The sequence below is a fragment of the Grampus griseus genome (assembly GCF_964374135.1).
Source record: "Grampus griseus genome assembly, chromosome: 8".
Taxonomy (NCBI): Eukaryota; Metazoa; Chordata; class Mammalia; order Artiodactyla; family Delphinidae; genus Grampus; species Grampus griseus.
Genome location: NC_139002.1, coordinates 109,287,879 through 109,309,733, shown reverse-complemented (window position 1 = coordinate 109,309,733; position 21,855 = coordinate 109,287,879). Strand labels below are relative to the sequence as shown.

The 21,855-nt window shown below is 53.3% G+C and overlaps 1 protein-coding gene across 2 annotated transcripts; it reads right to left on the bottom strand.

Annotated features, from left to right (window-relative positions):
• Positions 1-7,363: 7,363 nt before the first annotated feature.
• Positions 7,364-19,897, bottom strand: IFITM10 (interferon induced transmembrane protein 10; the record flags this gene model as incomplete). 2 transcript variants are annotated; one of them, XM_082659987.1, is made up of 2 exons in its annotated part: positions 7,364-7,513; positions 19,655-19,897. In XM_082659987.1, 2 exons carry the CDS (start codon positions 19,895-19,897, stop codon positions 7,364-7,366), a joined length of 393 nt encoding a protein of 130 aa, XP_082516113.1. The 2 variants fall into 2 exon arrangements, with proteins under 2 accessions (XP_082516113.1, XP_082516114.1); XM_082659988.1 differs by having other exon boundaries at positions 19,745-19,897.
• Positions 19,898-21,855: the final 1,958 nt, after the last annotated feature.

Sequence of the window (21,855 nt, the reverse complement as noted above, 5' to 3'; positions counted from 1 at the left end):
GCAGGGCTCGCGCTCCTGTGGGAATCTAACGCCACCGCTGATCTGACAGGAGGTGGAGCTCAGGCGGTAATGCGAGCGACGGGGAGCGGCCGTAAATACAGGTGGAGCTTCGCTCGCTCGCCTGCCCTGCGGCCTGGCTCCTAACAGGCCACGGACTGGTACCGGTCTGTGGCCCGGGGGCTGGGGACCCCTGTTGTAGGTGGTGAAGTGTCACTGGGCACTGGACGAGCTTTTGCTACTGGGATGTTGCAGACCCTGTCAGCAGAGAGAGCCAGAGGACACACATCCTCCTCCAATGCCAGCGAGCACCCCGGGTGCACCCCCATTTTATCCCTTTCCACATTTCCCACCCTCCTCACCAACACCTGACTCCGGTCAGCTGTGATATCTTTGCTAATCTGACCAGTTCCCTTGTCTGTCACCAATCTCCCGTCATCACTACTGTCCCTCCGCATGAAGATGCCCTTCTCAACCCCCCACGTGGTCCCTTCCTCACCCACCTTGGAGCTGGCCCCCCTCCTCCCCAACACCCCCCAGCTGGGTGCCCCTCCTACTTCTCTCTGTGTGTTTTCATTCACAGTAAAAATGGACAATCTCCTGCTCACCTGTTTCCCTTCCCACTATCATTCTCCTTCCAGAGACGCTCTAGTCTATGCATTGTAGTTATTTATGAATAAATACAAGGATAAACTCCCCAGGGGAATTACTTGAGTCCAAACAAGACGGTGCACATTCATCCTTTTTATTTTCATACGTATATGAAAATATATGTTAATAGACATTTATTTCCCACTGATGACATTTATGAATGATACTGCTGTAAATATACATTTGTATAAACACATATATACGTATAAATATTTATACAGAAAAAAGTTATGTATACTTATAAATAAATATATATATCATACAGAAAACTTCATAAGGCATAGCTGTACAATCTTTTATAAAGCATATACTTGTGTACCCACCACCAGCATCAAGAAATAGAACCTTAGGGGCTTCCCTGGTGGCGCAGTGGTTGAGAGTCCGCCTGCCAATGCGGGGGACACGGGTTCGTGCCCCGGTCCGGGAGGATCTCACATGCCGTGGAGCGGCTGGGCCCGTGAGCCATGGCCGCTGAGCCTGCGCATCCAGAGCCTGTGCTCCGCAACGGGAGAGGCCACAGCAGTGAGAGGCCCGCGTACCGCAAAAAAAAAAAAAAAAAGCAATAGAACCTTCTCAGCATGCAGATGTCACCCATGTGTGCCTTGACTTGTCAAATGTATCACAGTGGTTTTCTTTCAAGTTTTATTGACACATAATTGCATACAGCACTCTATAATTTTAAGACGGACACTGCAACAATTTGACTTACATACATCATGAAATGATGACCACAAAAGTTTAGTCAACATCCATCATCTCATGTAGATGCAGCATTAAAGAAATAGAAAAAGAGATTTTTCCTTGTGATGAGAACTCTTAGGATTTACTTCTTAGCTTTTGTATATGAAGTACAGCAGTGTTCATTATCTTTTTTTTGTTGTTTTTGTTTTTGTGGTACGCAGGCCTCTCACTGTTGTGGCCTCTCCCATTGCGGAGCATCATTCGTGACCAACTGGAATATTTTTTTCCCAGTCTGTAGGTTTTCTTTTTGTTTTGTCAATGGTTTCCTTTATTGTACAAAAGCCCTTGTGTTTAATTAGGTTCCATTTGTTTATTTTTGCTTTTGTTTCCCTTGTCTGAGGAGACAGATCCAAAAACATATTGCTACAATTTCTATCAAAGCGTGTTCTGCCGATGTTTTCTTCTAGGTGTTTTATGGTTTCTGGTCTTACATTTAGGTCCTTAATCCATTTTAAATGTACTTTTGTATATGGTGTGAGAAAATGTTGTAATTTCATTCTTTTACATGAAGCTGTCCAGTTTTCCCAACACCACTTATTGAAGAGACTATCTTTTCTCCATTGTATATTCTTGCCTCCTTTGTCATAGATTAATTGACTATGCAAGTGTAGGTTTATTGGGGGGCTCTTTATTTTGTGCCATTGATTTATGTGTCTGTTTTTGTGTCAGTACCACATTGTTTTGATGAATATAGCTTTGTACTATAGTCTGAAGTCAGGGCGTGTGATTCCTCCAGCTCTGTTCTTTCTCAAGATTGTTTTGGCTATTCAGAGTCTTTTGTGTTTCCATACAAATTTTAAAATTATTTGTTCTAGTTCTGTGAAAAATGCCATTGTATTGAATCTGTAGACTGCCTTGGGTAGTATGGTCATTTTAACTGTATTAATTCTTACAATTTATGAGCATGGTATATCTTTCCATCTACTTGTGTCATCTTCAATTTCTGTCTTCAGTGTCTTACAGTTTTCTGATTACAGGTCTTTTACCTCCTTAGGTAGGTTTATTCCTAGGTATTTTATTCTTTTTGACATGATAGTAAATTACAAGGCAGAACATTCTTTGACATAAATCATAGCAATTTTTTTTGGATCTGTCTCCTTAGGCAAGGGAAACAAAAGCAAATTATTTCCTTAATTTCTCTTTCTGATCTTTCATTGTTAGTGTATAGAAATGCCACAGATTTCTGTATATTAATTTTGTACCCTGCAACTCTACTGAATTCACTGATAAGCTCTAGCAGTTTTCTGGCAGCATCTTTAGGATTTTCTCTGTATAGCATCATGTCATCTGCAGACAATGACAGTTTTACGTCTTCCTTTCCAACTTGGACTCCTTTAGTTTCTTTTTCTTGTCTGATTGCTGTGTCTAAGTCTTCCAATACTATGTTGAATAAAAGTGGTGAGAGTGGGCATCCTTGTCTTGTTCCTGATCTTAGAGGGAAAGCTTTCAGCTTTTCGCCATTGGATATGATGTTAGCTATGGTCTTGTCATATATGACCTTTATTATGTTGAGGTATGGTCCCTCTATACCTACTCTGTGGAGAGTTTTTATTATAAATGAATGTTGAATTTTGTCAAAAGCCTTTCCTGCATCTACTGAGGTGATCATATGATTTTTATCCTTCATTCTGTTAATGTGGTGTATCACATTGATTGATTTGAGGATATTGAAAAATCCTTGCATCCCTGGGATAAATCCCACTTGATTACTGTGTATGATCCTTTTACTTATTGTTGAATTCAGTTTGCTAATATTTTGTTGAGGATTTTTTTTGTATCTGTGTTAATCAGTGATATTGGCCTGTAATTTTCTCTTTCTTTGTGTGATCTCTTTGTCTGGTTTTGGTATCAGGGTGATGGTGGCCTTGTAGAATGAGTTTGGGAATGTTACTTCCTTTGCGATTTTTTGGAGTAGTTTCAGAAGGAGAGGTGTTAACTCTTCTCTAAATGTTTGATAGAATTTGCCTGTGAAGCTATCAGGTCCTGGACTTTTGTTTGTTGGGAATTTTGAAATCACAGATTCCATTCAGTACTTGTGATTGGTCTGTTCATATTTTCTGTTTCTTCCTGGTTCAGTCTTGGGAGATTGTACCTAAGAATTTGTCCATTTCTTCCAGGTTGTCCATTTGACTGGCATATACTTCCTCTTAGCTGTCTCTTATGATTTTTGTATTTCTGTGGTGTCGGTTATAACTTTTCCTTTTTCATTTCTTATTTTATTGATTTGCTACCCCTACTGTGATGTGTGGGGATTTGTCAGTATTTGGGCTTCAATGGTCTTGAATCTGTGGCCTAATTGATTCCATCTTCTTTTCTCCACGCCCCTCTGGCAGCCCTCTCAGGAGCACATCTTTCTGTCCTGGAAATCAGCCTTGAGACTCCCTTTAGGGGTCCCAGCCTCATCAGGTGGCGTTAGGTGGCAGGGCGTGGGGGAGGGGATGCTGTGCCTCTTCTGACTCAGAAAAGCCCCCCATATCTGTCCCGCTGTCCTCCCACCCACAGGTCACGTGCAGAGGACCAGGTCTCGTGGGCTTGGGGTTGGTGGCAGTCAGGGACCTGCTCCTCCCCTCGTGCCCCCATCTGGGCCGGTGGTCACTATTCTGTGGGAGGGGGAGCAGTAGGGTGACACCCTGAGCTCTGCACCCCTGCGGGGGAGATGAGAGCGCACGACTGAGAAAGAATATTCTGTGGGTTTCCAAAGTCTGCAGAGTCAGGCTGGAGTGGGCAGTGGCTTTGCAAGTGGATGGGCCCTGGGGAATTCTGAGGGGGCTGTGGTCAAGGCAAGGGGCTGTGCTGGCTGCACAGCGACACCCCCCACCCCAGCACACACATGCCTGCAGGCAGAGGCACACACACACACGCACACATGCAAACGTGCCCACATGCGCACACTCAGATGCACGCACACACGGCCAGTCTCGCCCTTTAGACCCGCTCCCCATCCAGCTACTTGGTCCCGATCCTTTTAGATTGGACTCTGGGCTGGGGGGGGGGGTCACAAGGACAGTGGCCAGACCAGCCAGGGCAGCACGAGGGAGAGGGGAGGGCAGGGAATGTCACCTGATGCCCCCAAAGATGCAGAAAACTAGGGGGCACGTCCAGGAGGGACGGGAAGAGAGTGAGCGAGGACGATTCATTCATACGTACTTATTATTTACTGCAAACTGAAAATCAAATAAAAATGGGGAGGGGAGAGCGCAGGGGGCACGGGGCCGGAAGGAAGGTCAGGGAAGAGACCAGAGAGGCAAAGACAAGGGCCTGGAAGCCAGAGACCAAGGCACAGCCCGTGCGGCCTGTTGTCTGTGAGGGCGAGGGGTCCACCTGACCCACCACGGTCGTGGTGCCGGGGATGCCCGCCCCTCTCCGGAGCCTGACGTGCGAGGCCGGCACCGCTGGGGGCCGCGTGCCCCACGCTGCCCAGGACCGGATACGAGCATCCGTGAGCCGAGGGCGCCTTTGCTGGCTGCAGGGCGACTGTGCCGTTTCCCCAACAGGAGCCCGACGCCTCCGCTGCACGGGCACCGCCAGGTAGAAGCTGGCGGAGGCAGACAGTGTGGGTGCCCTTCCTCCTGGGAGCCGTCCCCCGCAGCCAGCCAGCCGCGGGCATCGAAGGTGGAGGGAGGATGAGCAAAGGAAACATTTCCCCTCCACTTTCAGCACCCCCGCCAGGCACCATAAAGCGCTAGGACGCCAGGGTGGCCCAGGCTGAACCCCAGGTGCCTGGGGAGCCCGTCGGGGTGCGGGGCGGGGACTCTCTCCCGCGACCGGCCGCAGCCCCTCCCATCACTCCTCGCTCCATTCCCGGCTCCTCCAGGGACCCACGGGCTGTGGTGGGCGCCTACCTGGGCCTGACTGCGGGAGTGTTGAGAGCGCCCATGACTGAGAGGCAGTGGTCTGTCACGGCGTCCAGTTGCTCAGCCCAACCGCCAACTGCCCTCCCGGCTCCAGCCCTCCATGGAGGCCACCTGGAAGGCTGGCTGCTCCCTTCCACGGGGTGGCCGCGATTCAACTCCCTACGACCTTGCAGGGCCCCTGACTGCCCCTTCTACCCCAATCCACCGCTGCCCGGGGTCAGGGGTCAGCAGCACCGGGTCCCTGCTTTCTCCCCCGTCCTGGGGGGAGTTCGTGAGTCCCACTCACTCACCCCATCTCTGCCCCCATCCACCCAGGCTGCCCCGCTTTGCTTGAAGCTTCCTGACCCAGCTCGAGTCTCCACTCCGAGCCCTGGGCCATATCCACGGGCGTGCAGCCAACACCCAGGCTCTTGATATTCTCACCTGGGAAACACTTCTCCAGGCCCAGTGGTCATAACACCCAGAACCGCTGCTCCTGTGACCCGCCCCCCGCCTTGAGTCCCCATCCCTCCCGGCAGTGGACCCCCCCCAGGATTCTAGTCCCTGAGCCCCTCAGCCTGCTCCCGTCCTCCCCAACCAAACAGCAGCCTGTGTCCTGTTCCAACACCCCCCTCCTGGACACCTCTCCCAGCCCCCTGCACGGGGCTCCCTCTCTCTAGTCTGTGCAGCTGGGCGCCACATGAGAAGGCCACTGAGCCCACCACTCGTGCCATTAGACGGGCAGCCACCCAACCCAGCTGGCCCACAGCTCTCCAGAGACCCACGGCCCATCCCGAAGATTTGCCTTCCCAGAGGACTCCAGGGGAGGGCCCCTCTCTCCCAGGAGGTCCGAGGGGAGCCCCCAACTCCTGCCCCCACATCCATACGACCACAACCATCGCCCCAGCGATGGAAGAGGTCTGCCTGCACACAACCTCCTCTGCTTCCTAGACCGGCTGCATCCCTCATGGTGAGGCCTCGGCTGGCTCTGGGGTTCCTCCACCTGCTGCCCTCTCTGCAGCTCCTGGGCTGAATCGGGCCTCCTCCGTCAGGTCCCACGGGGCCTGCACTTCTCCTGTCCTAGGACTCTTCAGACTTGCTCTCAGAGGCTGACGCACCCTACCGGGCTGTGAGCAGAGCCCATCTCTGTGGGAGCATCGCTGCCCTGGCTCCCCGCACGTGCCGCCTGCACCCATCTTGATACTGAAACAGCAACCTCCAGCGGATGCCTCGTTTTCCCCTCTGGTGAACCTCATGGCGCCTCTGAGACATGGGAAAGCCACATCCCCTACTTCGCGGATGAGGAAACGGAGGAAGCTGCCCAGGTCCCAGGTCCCCAAGGTAGACTGGGATTGGCCAGGGCACTGCCACAGCCGCCTGGGGCGCCCTCCTGGTGCCCGCCCCCCTTCCCTCCTCTCCAAGGAGGCTGCCTGATCCTCGTGGGGACTCGTGTTAGGGGCACTCTTCACCAAAAGCCCCCTCGGTCCCGTAATGCACAGTGAACAGAAGAGACCACCTGGATTATGGGGCGAACTTCCCCTGGAAAAGCCAGCTGGATGCAGCACTCGGGGCCCAGGATCCCCAGGCAGGGATTGAGTGGGCTTCCCAAAGCCTCCAAGTCCCGCCCCCCGCACGCCCTCCACCCCGAGCCCTGCCCAAGTGGGGGACAGGAGGCTGGGCCAGAGCTGGGCAGCTATTTTATTGGAAGTTCACAGATACAAGAGCTCTGAGCAGGGTCACGGCTTGGAGGAGGTGGCATCAGGGAGGAGAGAGTCAGTCCCCAGATGCTGGCGGCCACCGGATCCTGGGAAGCTCCCACAAAAGCCCTTCTTGCTGGGTGTCAGGTCTGAGGGGCCCCAGGAGCCTGGGCGGGGGCACAGGCAGGCAGGGAGGGCAGCCACTGGAAGCCAAGGTGCAGCAGCACAGGAAGAAACCCATGGGCCCCCCTGAAACAGGAGGAGGGCCGGGAGGCAGAGAGCGTGGGCTGGCACCTAACTCACTGTCCCCCTGCCTCGCTGCCGGGTTCCCAGCTGCAGGGGGGCTCCGGCTCCGCCCCCACCGCAGGGCATCCGGCTTTCCTCAGCCACGAAATGAACCCATCTCAGAGCTTCATCTCCAGGCTGGCGGTGCCTGTCGGGGCCTCAGTAGTCGGTGAGCGGGTACCGCAGGAAGATGAAGACGAGGATGATGCAGGAGGCAGCCAGGGCAGAGCTGGTGATGTTGAACAGCCGAGCGGTCTTGGCGTCCTCCACTGCCCCATTCAGGTCGTTGAGAAGTTTCTTGTCCCGAACCTGAAGCCAGAAGGAGGAGGTGAGACCGGCAGCCGGCGCCGAGGGGTGGACACAGGCAGGGGCCAGGCGCGAGGGCATGAGGGCAGAGGGGCCCTGAGACTGTAGCCCCAAGCCAGTGTCAGTGGCCGATTCCTGAGTCCTGACAACCGTGCGGGGCTGCTGCACAACGATGTCCTGCTGGGTGGAAACGTGCCCCGGATTATGGGGCATCGGGTCGGAAACGTACTTTCAAACAGTTTACAAAATAAATAATATGTATTTAGAGAGAGAGAGAAGAGTGAATATGGCACACTGTTAACATGGGGATGTCTGGGTGAAGGGTATATAGGAATTCTTTGTAGCTTTTTTTTTTTTGCAACCTTTCTATAAATCTAAAACTATATAAAGTAAAATGGATCGTTAATACTGTATTATGTACTTGAAAGTTGCTAAGATAGTGCATCTTCGGTGTTCTTACCACCAAAAAAAAAAAAAAAAAAAGATAACTATATAAGATGATGAGTATTAACTAACCCCACTGTGGAAATCATTTCTGGTACACCTTAAGCATATACAATGTTGTAGGTTGATTATATCTCAATAACGCTGGGAAAATAAATAAATAAAATAAAAGAGGAAGCCGGTCTCAGAGAGTTACGTGATTGGACGATGGGGCAATACACGTGTGTCCTAATCTGATTGGTCCCACCTCATGTAAAATTGCCTGGGATTCCCTGAGAATACACACTGTGCTTGGACGGGAGGCAGCCCTGGGGTCCCTGCAACGGGATATTAAAGTGAAGGGAGCGGTTGGAGCCCAGTAAGTCCTGGGGAGATGGTGGACAGCGGTGGACCCATTTCCAAGATCCTCTGGCTGTGAAGAGGTGTCCCTGGGGAGCATGTCCCCTGACCCAGGCTAGGTCTGAGGAGTCCCCTCTCCCTCCACAGAGTCCAGAGAAGAGCAGGTCTGAGCATGCTGCAAGCAGAGAGCAAAGCCTGGGAGGAGGAGGAGAAAGAGGAAGCCGAGAGATGAAAGAGGCGGGGAGAGAAAGTCTCTGCATCAGCAGATTGGTGGGTAAATGGATGTACGGATGGATGTGTGGACAAAAGGCAGGGGGCTGGGTTGGGCAGATATAGGACACTGATGTCTGGCTGCCCGGAGGGTGGGTTACGCAGATGGACGGGAGAATAGATGGGTAGTTAACGTGGTGGGGACACAGATGGTGTGGGAGTGTGGCTGGGTGGATGGATGGATGAGGCGAATGGTGGAAGGAACAGAGGGAGAGGAGACAAGAAAGAAGACAGAAGTGACTGTCTGGCAGTGGATGGAGGGGCTGAGGAAGGGAAGGAGGAGATGGAGTGGAGTGGAGCTGGGGGACAAGTTGGAGGGACTGGGGAAGGGGTGGAAGATTGGGTGACTTAAGGCAGATTGTACAGAATGGAGAGGTAGAGGGAGGAAAAGAAGCTGGCCTTGAGGAACTAGGGAAGGGAAGGAGAAAAGAAGAAAAGTCTATGCCCTTGTGGAACTTTTATTCTAGTGATTTTGGAGAGAGCCCACATCTTCACTGAGTTTTATCTTCCGTTGTGAGAACATGATGTATCACCCACTTATTTAGGTCTTATTGGACGTCGTCATTAAAATAAAATTTCATAATTCTCTCCAGAAGAAAGAGCTATTGCATCTTTTGTTAGACTTAGTCTGTTTATTTTGGTTGTCATATTGTAAGTGACGTCTCAGATTGCATTGCTAACTGATTTTTGCTGGTGTATAAAAGTTCAACTTCTATAGATTGATTTTGTACCCAGCTAAACTATCGTATTAATTATGATAACAGACCAAGTTTTCTATGTAATGAATCACATCTCCTGTAAATAACAGTTCTAGTTCTTCCTTCAGGTCTTTATTCTTAGCCTCTGTAGCACAGTGGTTAAGAGTACAGATGCCTGGATTTGAATCCCAGTTTTGCCCATCACTGCATAACCTTAGCAGGTATTCTCATCTGTAACAGGGAGATAACAATAGCACCTACGGCATAGGGTTGTTGAAAGGAATTAACGAGTTGGTGGACACAAAGCATTAGCATAGTGTCTGGTCCAAAGCAAGCTCTTATATAATGGAAGCGAAGCCTTCGGAACGATGCTGACTAGCGATGATGTAACAGGCAGCCTACTCTCAGTCTAAATTGTAAAGCTCACAACTGAGAATGATGTTCATTGTATTATTAGAGGTAGGTTGCTGTATTTTTAAAAATCCCCATGAGATAAACATATTTTTTCTCTAATTCATTAACTAGTAAATTATATTCATTGATTTTTTTTCCTCATGTTGAAACAAGGCTGATTTATTTAAAAATAAACAATTGGTCATGACTCCCTTGTTGGATATTGGAATGAGGAAAGAAAGGATAGAGATGGATGTTGGAAGTGGATGGCTGAGTAACCCATCCATTCAGTTGTAAAGGAGATCAGGGAAGAGGAGAACTGGACAGGTGATTTGATGATGGGAAGGCAGGTGGGTGATGAGAAGGAGGGAGATATGAACGTCCCGTGCTGGATGCATGGGACACACAGAGATACGGACATAGGAGTGGATGCTGGATGGAAGGGATGGTTGGATGGATACACGGGTGTTTGCCAGAAGCGAAGGACTGGTACACAGATGGATACGTGAAACGTGCTCCACAGGCAGGCCAGGCAAGTAGATCAATACCTGAGAACGGGTGCTGAGTGGATGGAGCAGGCTAGATGGACACATAAAGGTATGCCAGGTGGGCAGGACAGGTAGACAGATGGATATACGAAATTACATTGCATGATGGGAACAGGTACCTAGGTGGTCACAGGAAGGTATACTGGATGGGCGGGACAGGCTGGTAGCTGAATTTATGAATGTGCGCTGGATAACCTGGACAGGTGGCTAGATGGATACATGAGTATGTGTTGGATGGGTAGGACAGGTGGCTCGATGGGTTTAGAAATAAATGCTGAATTGTTGGGATAGGCGGGTAAGATGGACGCGTGAATGTGCACTGAGGCGGTGGGAAAGGTGCGTGTAGGGACGTATAAAAGTGTGTCAAATGGATGGAATGGAGGATAGATGGATATACGAATGTGTGCTGGGTGAATGGGATGGGTAGATAGCTGGGGAGGAGGGAGGGTTGTTGGGTAGATTATAGTATAGACCAATGCAGGGCAGGTGAATAGGTTCATTAACTCAGTCAAGCAATATCAGTGCCTGCTCTGTGTAGTTGCTCTTCTAGGTCCCAAGTATACAGCAGGGAAAAAAACAAAGTCCCCTGTCCTCATGGAGCTTACATTTAAGGACACGTTTAAGGGAGAGGACATGGAAAGTAAACGCAATACATAAGTAAAATGTATAGGGTGTTAAATGTGCTAAAAAGAAAGCTGAGGAGGACAGAGAGCGGAGAGCATGGTGGGAGGTATGGCTCTAGCTGGGTGCTCAGGAAGGAACACATGGAGCACACGGACATTTGAGTAAAGCCCGGAAGAGTGTGACAGACTCGGTCATGTGTTTATCTGCAGGGAAAGCACGTCTCAGAGCACGCAGCTCTGAGGTGGGGATGAACCTGTGTTCTGAGGAATAACCAGAGGCCAGTGTGGGGAGAGCAGAACCCAGAGGGGAAGGGGAGTGCGACTTACGGTCAGAGAGGAAATAGGCAAGAAGCAGGTTGCGTGGGACTTTGTAGGCGCTTTTTAGCAGAAAATACAAGGGCAGAGGCTCCGGCGTGTTTTAACCTGGTAATTCTGGATGCTGTGTAGAGAATAGGTGGAAGGGGCAGAGGCTGGACAAAGCAGAGAAGAGGCTGGCAGTCCAGGTGAGTGGTCAGGGTGGGTTGCATCAGGGCAGTGGGCGTGAAGGTGGTAGGAACTGACCTTTTCTGGATCTATTTTGAAGATACAGCTGACAGTATTTACTGGGATCAGATGTGGAGTGTGAGAAAAAAAGAAAGGAATTTGAGATGACTTCAAGGCTTTTTGATTTGATCTACTGAAATCAGGGAGCTGTAGGAGACTCCAGGGGGAGTAAGTTTGTGCATGGTTCAGTAGTTGGGTTTCTGACATGTTTAGCTAGAAATGTCTTCTAGACGTAGAGCTGGACATTTTGAGCAGGTAGGTTTTCTGCGAGTCTAGAGTTCAGGGATGAGGTCTAGGGCAGAGATACAAATTGGATGAGCATATGAGCATAAAGACGCTACTTGGAGCCATGAGGCTGGGTGAGAGCACCAAGGGAGAGAGTGTAGGCAAGAGATGAAGAGGACCAGGGACTGAGCCCCAGAGCATCCCAACGTTGAAAGATCTGGGAAGCAAGAGGTATCCAGGAAAGGAGGCTGAGAAGGGCAGTCTGAAAAGCAGAAGGAAGGCAAAGGGAAGGAAAGGATGGTGGGTGGGGGTGAAATGACATGAAAGGAGGAGGAGTAAACAGGGAGGAATGGAATGGATAAATGGATGCAGGGCAGGTGGGTGAAGAGGTGGATGGGTGATGTTGGGTGGAAAGAAAGGAAAAGGAGGAAGACAGGTGAGTGAACAGACTGATGGTTGGATAGTTGGGTGAGTCAGTCAAAGAAAGGAAAGGAAGAAAAATGGGAGGATGTGCAGACGGATCAATGGATGGACAGTTCTTTTATGAAGGTGTATCTTCATGGGATGATAGATTGATAGTGTGTGAAGGAAAGGGAGGGAGGATGGGTCGATGGGTGTATAGATGAATGGATACCAGCTCAACACCTGATTACACGAATGGATATAATAAATAATTGGAAGAACGGGGTAGAGGGAAGAAAGGGAGGGATAATATATACATGGATGAATGGGCAACTTAATTTAGAGGTGAATGAAGGGGAAGCAGGAATAAATGAAAGGAAAAGATGGAGAGACGGAAATGTATTGATGGTTGACGGATGACTGGCTGGATGGTGGATGGGTGGATACATGGTTGTGAGAAGGAGAAAGGCAAGAGAGAAGGGCTGATGAAGGGAAGTTTTAATGATTGATTAGCTATATGGATAGGAGTTGGCAGAAGAATGGAGAATAGTGCAAAGGAAGCCTGTATGGTTGGGTGGATGAATGAATAAACCGAGATGGACAGAAAGTGCAGGAAAATGGACAGAGAGAGGAAGAGGTGAGAGGATGAATGGACAGAGGGTGATGACCACAGGAAGAAGAGTGCAGTGATTCAAAAAGGGTCCGAGGAAGGAACCTGATGGTGACCTCAAGGCACTTACTTTGTGTCACAGTGCCTCCGTTTCCTCATCTGTAAAACCAGGATATTAATTGCACCTATTCATAGGGTTTTGTTATCATTAAATAAAATGCTACATCTAATTAAATAATTAGAAGTTCTTAGAAAGGTGCCTAGAATACACTCAATAATTAATTAAGAGCTCAATAATTGTTGTTTTATTGTTATTTGCTGGCTTGTTACTATTGCTATTACTATGAATGAGTAAAAGGGGGGAAACAGATGAATCCAGGGAGAAAAAAAGACTAGATGGAGAGCTGGGTGGATGGATAGATGAACAGAGTAATGGATGAGGTTGTTGGATAAACCGTGGAAGGAGAGGAAGAAAAAAAAAGACAGATAGGGGCTTCCCTGGTGGCGCAGTGGTTGAGAGTCCGCCTGCCGATGCAGGGGACACGGGTTCGTGCCCTGGTCTGGGAGGATCCCACATGCCGCGGAGCGGCTGGGCCCATGAGCCATGGCCGCTGAGCCTGCGCCGCAACGGGAGAGGCCACAACAGTGAGAGGCCCGCGTACCGCAAAAGAAAGAAAGAAAAAAGACAGATGATGAAACGAGTAGAAACATGAATTTAGTAAATAAGTGAAAGAGTGAATAAAGGGACGGCTGACAGTAAGGAAGTGAAATTCCGGAAGAAAGAAGATGAACAGATGAATTTTTGGAGACAAAGTGGATGGGCGGGTAGCTGAAAGGGTGGAACCATGAGTGCATGCACTGGTGGGTGGACAACGCGAGTGAGGGTCTTTTCCTCACAAACCCGCCCCTCCTGCAGCCTCCTTCCTCACCTATAAATGCCACCTCCCTTCTTTCAACTGCGCAGATGAGTATCCCTGGAGTAATCTTTGGATCTTCTCTATTTTCCCTCACCTTATGTCCAATCCAGCAGGATACTCTGTTGACTTTTCTTTCAAAATCTAGGACCAGTTTTAGCTCTCCACTCCCACCCTCTGACCCAAGACTCGACTCAGTGAACCGCTTTCGGTTTGGCTCCCAACTCCCCAACCCCTTGCATCTTTATAGCCGATTCTTCACTAGTAGCAAGAGCAATCTTTTAAAACGTAAGTCACATGGGAACTTCCCTGGAGGTCCAGTGGTTAGGACTCCATGCTTCCACTGCAGCGGGCGTGGGTTCAACCCCTGGTCGGGGGACTAAGATCCCGCATGCCACATGGCATGGCCAAAAAAAAAGAAGAAAAAAAGTGAGTCACATAATATTGACTCTTCGTTTAACATTCCTCAAAGTTTTCACTTAAAGCAGAACAAAATCCTAACTGTGGCAGACAAGATGTACGTGGTCTGGCCCCTCCCCCACCTCTCTGGACCCATCTCCTATGCTCACCCCCATTCTAGCCCCATTGGTCCCTGAACCTGACTTTGCCGCAGGGCTTTTGCAATATCTGATCTTTTCCTGGAATATGCTTTCTCAAAAAGATGCACTTATGGCTACTGCGTGAATTAATCCAGGTTTACACTCAAATAGCATCTCAACAAAGAGGGCTTCCTTGCCTCTACATAAAAGAGCAGCGCACATCTCCCTCACCATGCTTCATGTGCTCTTCAGAGCTGACGTCACCATCTGACATGCATAAGTGTTACTTTTATTATTGTCTGACACCCCACCAGAATGTAAGCACCTCATGGGCAGGGGCCGTGTGTTCCTTGTCACTGACTAGGCATTAGAATTGCGTGAGACAAATGCGTGAAGAGTGGAAGGATGCTGGGAAGTTTGAATGAACTGAAGACTAGGTCACTGACTAGAGAGTTTAATGAATAGAGATGATGGTCACATACAAGGAAGGGAGGGAAGGGGAGGAAGAGGCGACAGGCATGATAACTGATGGATGGATGTAGGGGAGGAAAGACAGGAGGGAAGAAAAGAGGAGATTAAACAAGTCCACAGAGGTGTGTGCGTACACTAGATAGAAAGAGATGGATGGATGGATTCAGTGAATAGGTGTGTGGGAGGGGATAGCTGAAGGAATTGGGTTACAGTGTGGATAGAGGAATTGATAGGAGGCTAGAAGTATGTGTGGGGTGAGCAAATGGGTAGAAGAAAAGAAAAAAGGGAAAAGGAAAGGTGAGGATGTGTCTGTATGGATGAATGGATGGAAGCTTGGATGAACTAATTAGTAATGGACATTGACGGGTAAAAGTGATGGAAGAAGGAATGAGTGGATACAAGGAGGAAACAGGGTATATGGGGTACATGGAGTAGGAGATAGACAGTTGGGTAAATGAGAAAAAGAATGAGAAAGTTGAGAAGAAGAGAGAGGAGATGAATTATCTTCATGAATCACTAGATTAATTGATGGATGGGTAATTAAAGTGAGTAAGGGAAGAAAGGACGGAACAGGAAATAGAAGGTGGGAACATGGTTAGAGAGATGTACAACGGGAAAAGGATGGATGTTTAAATAAAGTTGGTGGATATGTGTATTGATGGACAGATGACTGGGTAAAGTCATACACAGGGCAGGTGGATGCGTAGAAGTAATGGGAGGTAAGGATGGACATGGAGGATGGATGTAGGAAAGAACAATAAAAATAATAAAAGAAACGACTATGGGTACGGCGCTATGCTAACAGCGTTACACGGCATTAACTCAGTTAATCCTCTCAACAACATTCTGAGGTAGGTACAACCCCATTTTTACGAGGAGGAAAATAAGGCGCGGATAGATGTAATACCAACTTAAGGTCCCAGGACTCAAACCTATGCTGTACACCAGAGCCACCATGAACACTGGGCGTATGGCTATGCGGTACACACAGAAGGTGGAAGAGGTGGGTAGGAGGGAGAGAAGATAGAAGAATGGATAAACAGAGCAGGTGGGCAGTTAGATGGATGAACCATTGGAGAGGAAATAATTGGAAGAAGAGGGGAGAAGGGAAGAAGGGAGGAAGAAGATATATATAAAAAGACCCGTGGGAGGGTGGAAAGACGAATGGGTAGGTGGATGTGTTCGGTATGGATGAATGACTTGGTGTGTTGATGGACAGTATTCTGGGATGAACTGAGAAAGTAAAGGGGATCAGGAGTGAGGGTGGGAGAAAAGTTAAGTGAATAAATGAATGGAAAGATAGGTGAAAGTATGAATAGATTCATGGTGAGGAAATGGGTGTGTTAGCACGTAGGTGGATGGATGAATGAAATCAACGGATATAGTGAGCACAGATAGATGAAAGGATGGGTGGATGGATGGATGTGAGGATGAGTGGATGGGTGGGTGGGTGGATGGATGGATGGATGGATGGATGGATGGATGGATGGACGTAGGTACATATGTATGGATGGATGGATGGGTGATATTCAGAAAGGAGGGAGTGGGCAAGTATGTATAAACAGAAACACAGTATCCTTCCCCCTAATCTATTCTTTCTGACTGCCCTGTCACCGAGAAGTCTCACAGCCTGTGTCCTCATTGCAATCTGCTGCTCCTCTCCGCCACCATCCCCGCCCTGGTTCAAGCCATGTGCCCTCTCGCCTGGACCACCACACCGGACCCTCACTCCTCCCTGCCTCTGGGCTTGTCTCATCCCCTCCCTCCACCCTGGCTGCAGAGTTCACAGCTCTGATCACCTTTCCCTTCCGTGTCCCCCATACCCTTCCCATGGAACTCCAAGTCTTTCACTGCACAGCCTCAGTCTGCCTTTCCTGGACCACCTTCTGCTCCCCACAGAGGATGGGGCCCTGCTGCTCCCGACTGCCCAACCCTCGTGTCTTAGTTTATGAACTCCTGTCCCCTCACCCACGCTTCAAGGCCCGGGTAAATGCTGCCTCCCCCAGAAGTGTCCGGGGCTGACCCCAACCTCACGCCCAAGCTGGGAGTGAAGTGTTCTTCTCCTGAACCGTTTGGTGCGTATGCATCTTCCCACGCACCCTCTGTCCATCCACCCATCCCTCCAGCATCCTTTGCCCCCCAACTTGGTCAGCCCTGCCTTGGGTCAGGGGTGGGCAGCTGTGGTCAGTGTGGGGCTCTCTGATGGGGAGGAAGGTTCGGCCAGAGGGAGGCAGCAGAGCCTTTGGGGGTGGGGGCAACCCGGGCCTCACAAAGGCCCCAGGCCGGGGGCAGCCAGGCGCACCCGGGGAGCTCGCTTAGGGAAGCGGTTAAAAGTGGGTCATGCCGGGCCTTGAATGCCAAGATGAGGAGGCTGGACTTCTCCAGGCCGAGAAAGGGGAGCCGGGGGCCATGGTGAGCACCTCGTACAGACTGCACGGACGGAGACCTGGCCTTCTGCGTCTGAGCCATCCCCAGACACCAGGCCGAGCCCACGAGGGTGCCCCTGGGGGCGGGGCGTGCGGGGACAGACGGGGACAGCTAGGGACACAGCGCTTCTTTCTCACCCACCGAAGGCCAGCCTCCGCCCTGCTTCTGTGCTTATTTGAATGTTGTTTTGTTTTGCTGTGTTTTGTGAACATATGAGGAAATAGGCTCAGTGAAGCGAGATCACTGCTTTTAAGAGGCCACGCGGGAGTTAGCCAAGGCCTCCTGACCCCAAGGCCATCAGGTGCCCTTGGAAGTGCCTGGGACGGCTGCAAACGATGTAGGATGCAGCAGCCCAGGAGACGGACAGCTGGACGGACAGATGGACGAATTCCCAGGCGTGGGAGCCTGTGCCAGCCAGGTCTGTCCTCCCCTCTGCCCGGGACAGAGGCAGCTCGCCTTGCTCACCCCTCCCAGGGAAGCCCCAAGCCTTTCTGCCCTCGCTAACGCCCAGGAAGGATGTGAGGGAGCAGCCGGGTGCAGGCGCAGTGAATCCCCTTCTGCCTCTAGAAGCAGCAACTCCCACCCCGCACTGCAGAGCGGATCCTGAACCATTCAGAAATCTGTGACCTACCTACAACCCGCAGCAGATGGGCCTGCCCTGTGCCAGCCAGCTGCCCACAGGAGCACACGCAGCCGGCCCCAGGTCCACAGGCTACTCGTGGGGCCAGGCAAGAGGGCCCAGGGAGGCAGAGCTGAGGCTGGCCCGGGGGCTTCACCCCCAATTCCCAGGGACCCCTGCACGCACACACAATACACACAATTACACACATGCACACACATCCACAATGCATTCTCACACCCATATGCAGGCATATGCTCGTGCACACACATGCAACACACATATGCACACTCATGCATTCCTACTCCCACACACACAATTATACACACATGCACACTCACCCACACACACTCACACAGTTACAAGTGCACTCTTATGCCTACACAGTTCATGCACACACACACAAATGCTCACACCTATATGCAGGCACACACTCGTGCACACACGTGCCACACACTCATATGCACACCCATGCATTCACACTCCCACACAATTACACACGTGCATGCTGACACCTATATGCGTGCGCACACAATATGCACAATTATACACAGGCACACCCACACCCCTACATGCATGCTCACACACATAATTACACACACGTGCACACTCACACCGACACACTCATACACTTACAAATGCACTCTCATGCCTACACAACTCATGCACACACACACGCACACACGCTCACACCTATATGCAGGCACACACTCGTGCACACTCACACATGTGCCCACACTCACGCACACTCAACGGACACGGTGTCCATGTGGTGGAGCCCAGGGCTGGGTACACAGGCCTGGATTTGAAGGCGGTGGGTGACCGTGACGCCAATGATGAGTCAGGAGGACAAGACGACCAGGTGGCCAGAGCTTGTGAGGCCAGGGCAGGGGGCTCCGTGCTCAGAGACGCACAGAGGCAGAGCAGTCCCAGCACCTTCCCCCAGGCTAGCCTCTCGGGCCCAGCCCCTCCTCGGCCTCCAGCAACCCCCCCAACCCGCCCCGCCCCGTGTTCTGCCCCCGCCCCGCCGGGCAGCTGCAATCAGTGAAATGCGCCTGGCCTTGGACACTCAGATCAGGGCTCGGGAAAAGTGATGATCTGGCGAGACGTGAGCCAGGCCCTTCCGGGGTGGCGGGAAGGGAGCGAGGCCCTGAGTCTACCCCTCCCTTCCTCCTGGTTGGGCTCCAGCAGCCCCAGGCTCTTGGGTCCTTACACATCCGCGTGGATCTCCCGACCCCAAGACCCCAAGTGCCAGTCAATCACAGCTCCCCTCCTGTCATCTCAGTCCACTTCTCTCCACTTTGCCCCCACCCCGGGGGGGATGGGGTCCTGTCTGCCTGGGACACTGCTGTGCGCCCAGCCAGCTCCTCTCACAGCAGCAAGGGGCTTCTGGAAGCTGTATACACTCAGGGCGTGGAGTCAGGGTGTATGGGACACCCTCACACCTCCCTCCCCCGGGCTCCTGGCTCCCACAGAGCCTCCCCCGGGACGGACCATCTAGAAACCGTGTGTGAGGGGAGACAGAGCAGTGGCTGGGGGTCAGCACCCCCGTCTGTCTGTCACGGCCTCCCTCGGAGCGCCTGCCTGGCATCAGGTTCCCTGCAAGGGGCTTGGACAAGAAGGTCTCCAGCAGTGACGTCACCCTCCTCCTGTCAACAGGGGAAGGATTCCAAGGCCTCTTCATCTCCCTGCTGGCTCCATCCCTATGCCTAGGGACAGCTTCACCCAGGCCTAATTCCCACGTCCCCCGCCCAGGGGACAGGACACCGAGTCCCAGGTCCCCACCCCACAGACCAAACTCGCTGTGCACGGACCCTGGCCCTGAGGACCCCGAGCCCCGACAAGACACCCTGGAAGGTTCCCCAGCTCAGGTCCGGATGGGCTGGCTCTCCCTGCCAGCCCCGAGCTGGCTGCCATCCGTGTCTCGCTGGGCCCCCCACCATCCTTCCATCCCTCAGCCGCTCCGCTGCACCTGCTGCACCCATGGGCTTCTCTGCGAGGGAGGGGGCAGAGCGATGCAGCCGGCACCCACGCCTCCTGCTCCCCCTGCCCCCTCCTCCATCCCCGCCCCCCGCTCACTTTGAGGGAGTAGGCCAGGGCGATGAAACCCAGGCAGCAGAAGTTGAGATAGACGAAGTTGAAGATGGACCACAGGTAGTAGTCGTTCACCTCCGCGGTGTCGGGATAGACCTCGATGACCGCCGTGGGGTTCGTCATGGTCTTCTTCTCTGCGAGGTGCTTGCAGGCCTGGGGGGCGCTGGTGGCCCGCACACTGTCTGTCCTGCTGCTCTTAGACTCCATGGGGAACAGGGTGGGTGCCATGGGGGGTGAGGCTGAGGGCTCAGGCCCGGGGGCCACTGGAGCCTGCAGGGCGGGGGGCTTGGACACGCAGGCGAAGCAGCCCTTGGGCGAACCCGCCGGGGGCCTCGGGATCCAGAAGGCCCGTCCAGGGGAACTCGGGCTTCCTGGGTGCCGTCCGTGGTGCTGGCCGGGGCTCCCAGCGGGGCTGGGCACTGGCTGGAGCCCTGGGCCTGCAGGGAGGGGGAGAGGAAGGATGAGCCGGGTCCGGACCACCCTATTGGGCCCACCCTGGCACCCTGCGGTGTCTCCCCTTTGGCCCCATAAACAGCCCCCCAGGACAATCCCCACCCGCCGCAGATGCCGGAGCCCTCACAGCAGCCTTGGCAGGGACGTCGGGGGCTTTTCGTCACTTCGCCATCTGCGCACAAACAGTCACCCACTGACACACAACAGCAGCGCTCCCCCCAGCATCCCGACTGGCACACTCTTGCGGTAAACAGAGCAACCAGCACCCCCAGACAGCCCTGCACACACAGGGCACGCAGACCCACAATGACACAGCCTCAGTCACTCTTTGGCGGAAGGAGGAGAGCTCCCCGGAGCACCTGCGCGCTGGCTCCCGCTGTCACACCGGACACAAACGCCAACACCACCACCCGGCTCCCCAGACCCCGGCACACGCCGAGCGCTCAGAGACGCCGCCAGGTAAACAACCCCGCACTGTGACACTCACACACACCGCGACACAGGCCCCGACACGATCCCCCGAGGATGAACACGGCGGCCGCTGGGTCTCCGAACCCGCGCGCATCGCCCCCTCACACCCCGGCCCCGAGCGGCGCCCGGACCCCAAGGGCGCGCACTCGCCGCGGGCCACTCGCCCCGTGCCGGGAACGGACGCACAATGACACTCTGCGAAACGAACACTCTCCGACGAGGCACCCGCGCCCCGCGCCGCCCCAAGGGTCCGCAGCCGAGGCCCCGCGGCCCCGCAGGCCCCCAGCCTGACCCGGGTCTGCCGCAGCCGCCCGGACGGCGCGCCCTCACCTACTGGAGAATCCTCGGCGGCCTGGCCCGACCCAGCGCCGCGCTCCGCGCGTCCTTCCGCCGTCCCGCGGGTGTCTGGCTGTCCCGCCGCTCCGCGTCCCAGCGGCCCGACCTCGGCGCGGGAAGCGCGCGGGGTGGCGGTGGGGAGGGGCGCGGGGTGGCGGCGCTGCCTCCGCAGCGCCAGGCCGGCCGCCGGCTGCAGCCCAAGCCTGACTCACGTTGGCGGCGGCGGCGGCGGGCGCAGCCACCTCCCTGCCCCCTCCCGCCGGCTGGGTGGGGGCAGCGGGCGCCGGCCGGAAGCGGCGACCCTCGGGGTGGCAGAGCCGACCAGGCACGGGTTCCGCTGCAGCGCCAGACCCCGGTGCCCGCGCCACCCGCGTCTCCTGGACACCGCCCCCTGCGCCCTCCCTCTTGCTGAGCCCCCAGCCCCTCGCTGAGTCTTCGCATCTGTCTCCCCAGGGGAGAGCCCCTTCCTCCTTCTGTGCTCCCCCTCCGCTCCCCCCGCAGCTCCCAGGACCGTGTCAGAGCCCCTTCCCCCTTGGGTGCTGCCCCTTCTCCGCCTGTTGAGTTTCCTGCTCCCCCCGGCTCTGTCCGCACCTCAGTCCTGGCCCTCCACCCACTCCGCAGTGCCAGGCCCGGTGGGTGTCTGGGCCTCCCCAAGCCCCTCCACCCACAGAGCCCAGGTGCCTCCAGCCTGTCCTCACCAAGCGGGTCCTCATGCCTAGCCCGGCCCCTGTCTGCTCTCCTGTCCCCGCACGACCCTAGACCCTATCCAAGCCCCCTCCAGGGCCTCTGTCCTCCTTGAGTCTCTGGCCCCTCCCAGCCCCCAGACCCCAGCTGCAGTCTCTCCCTGAGCAGGGTGCACCTCCCCAGGCCCCCACCGGAGTGCCCAGCTCTGCGCAATCCCATCCCTGGCTGAGGCCCCGCCCCCA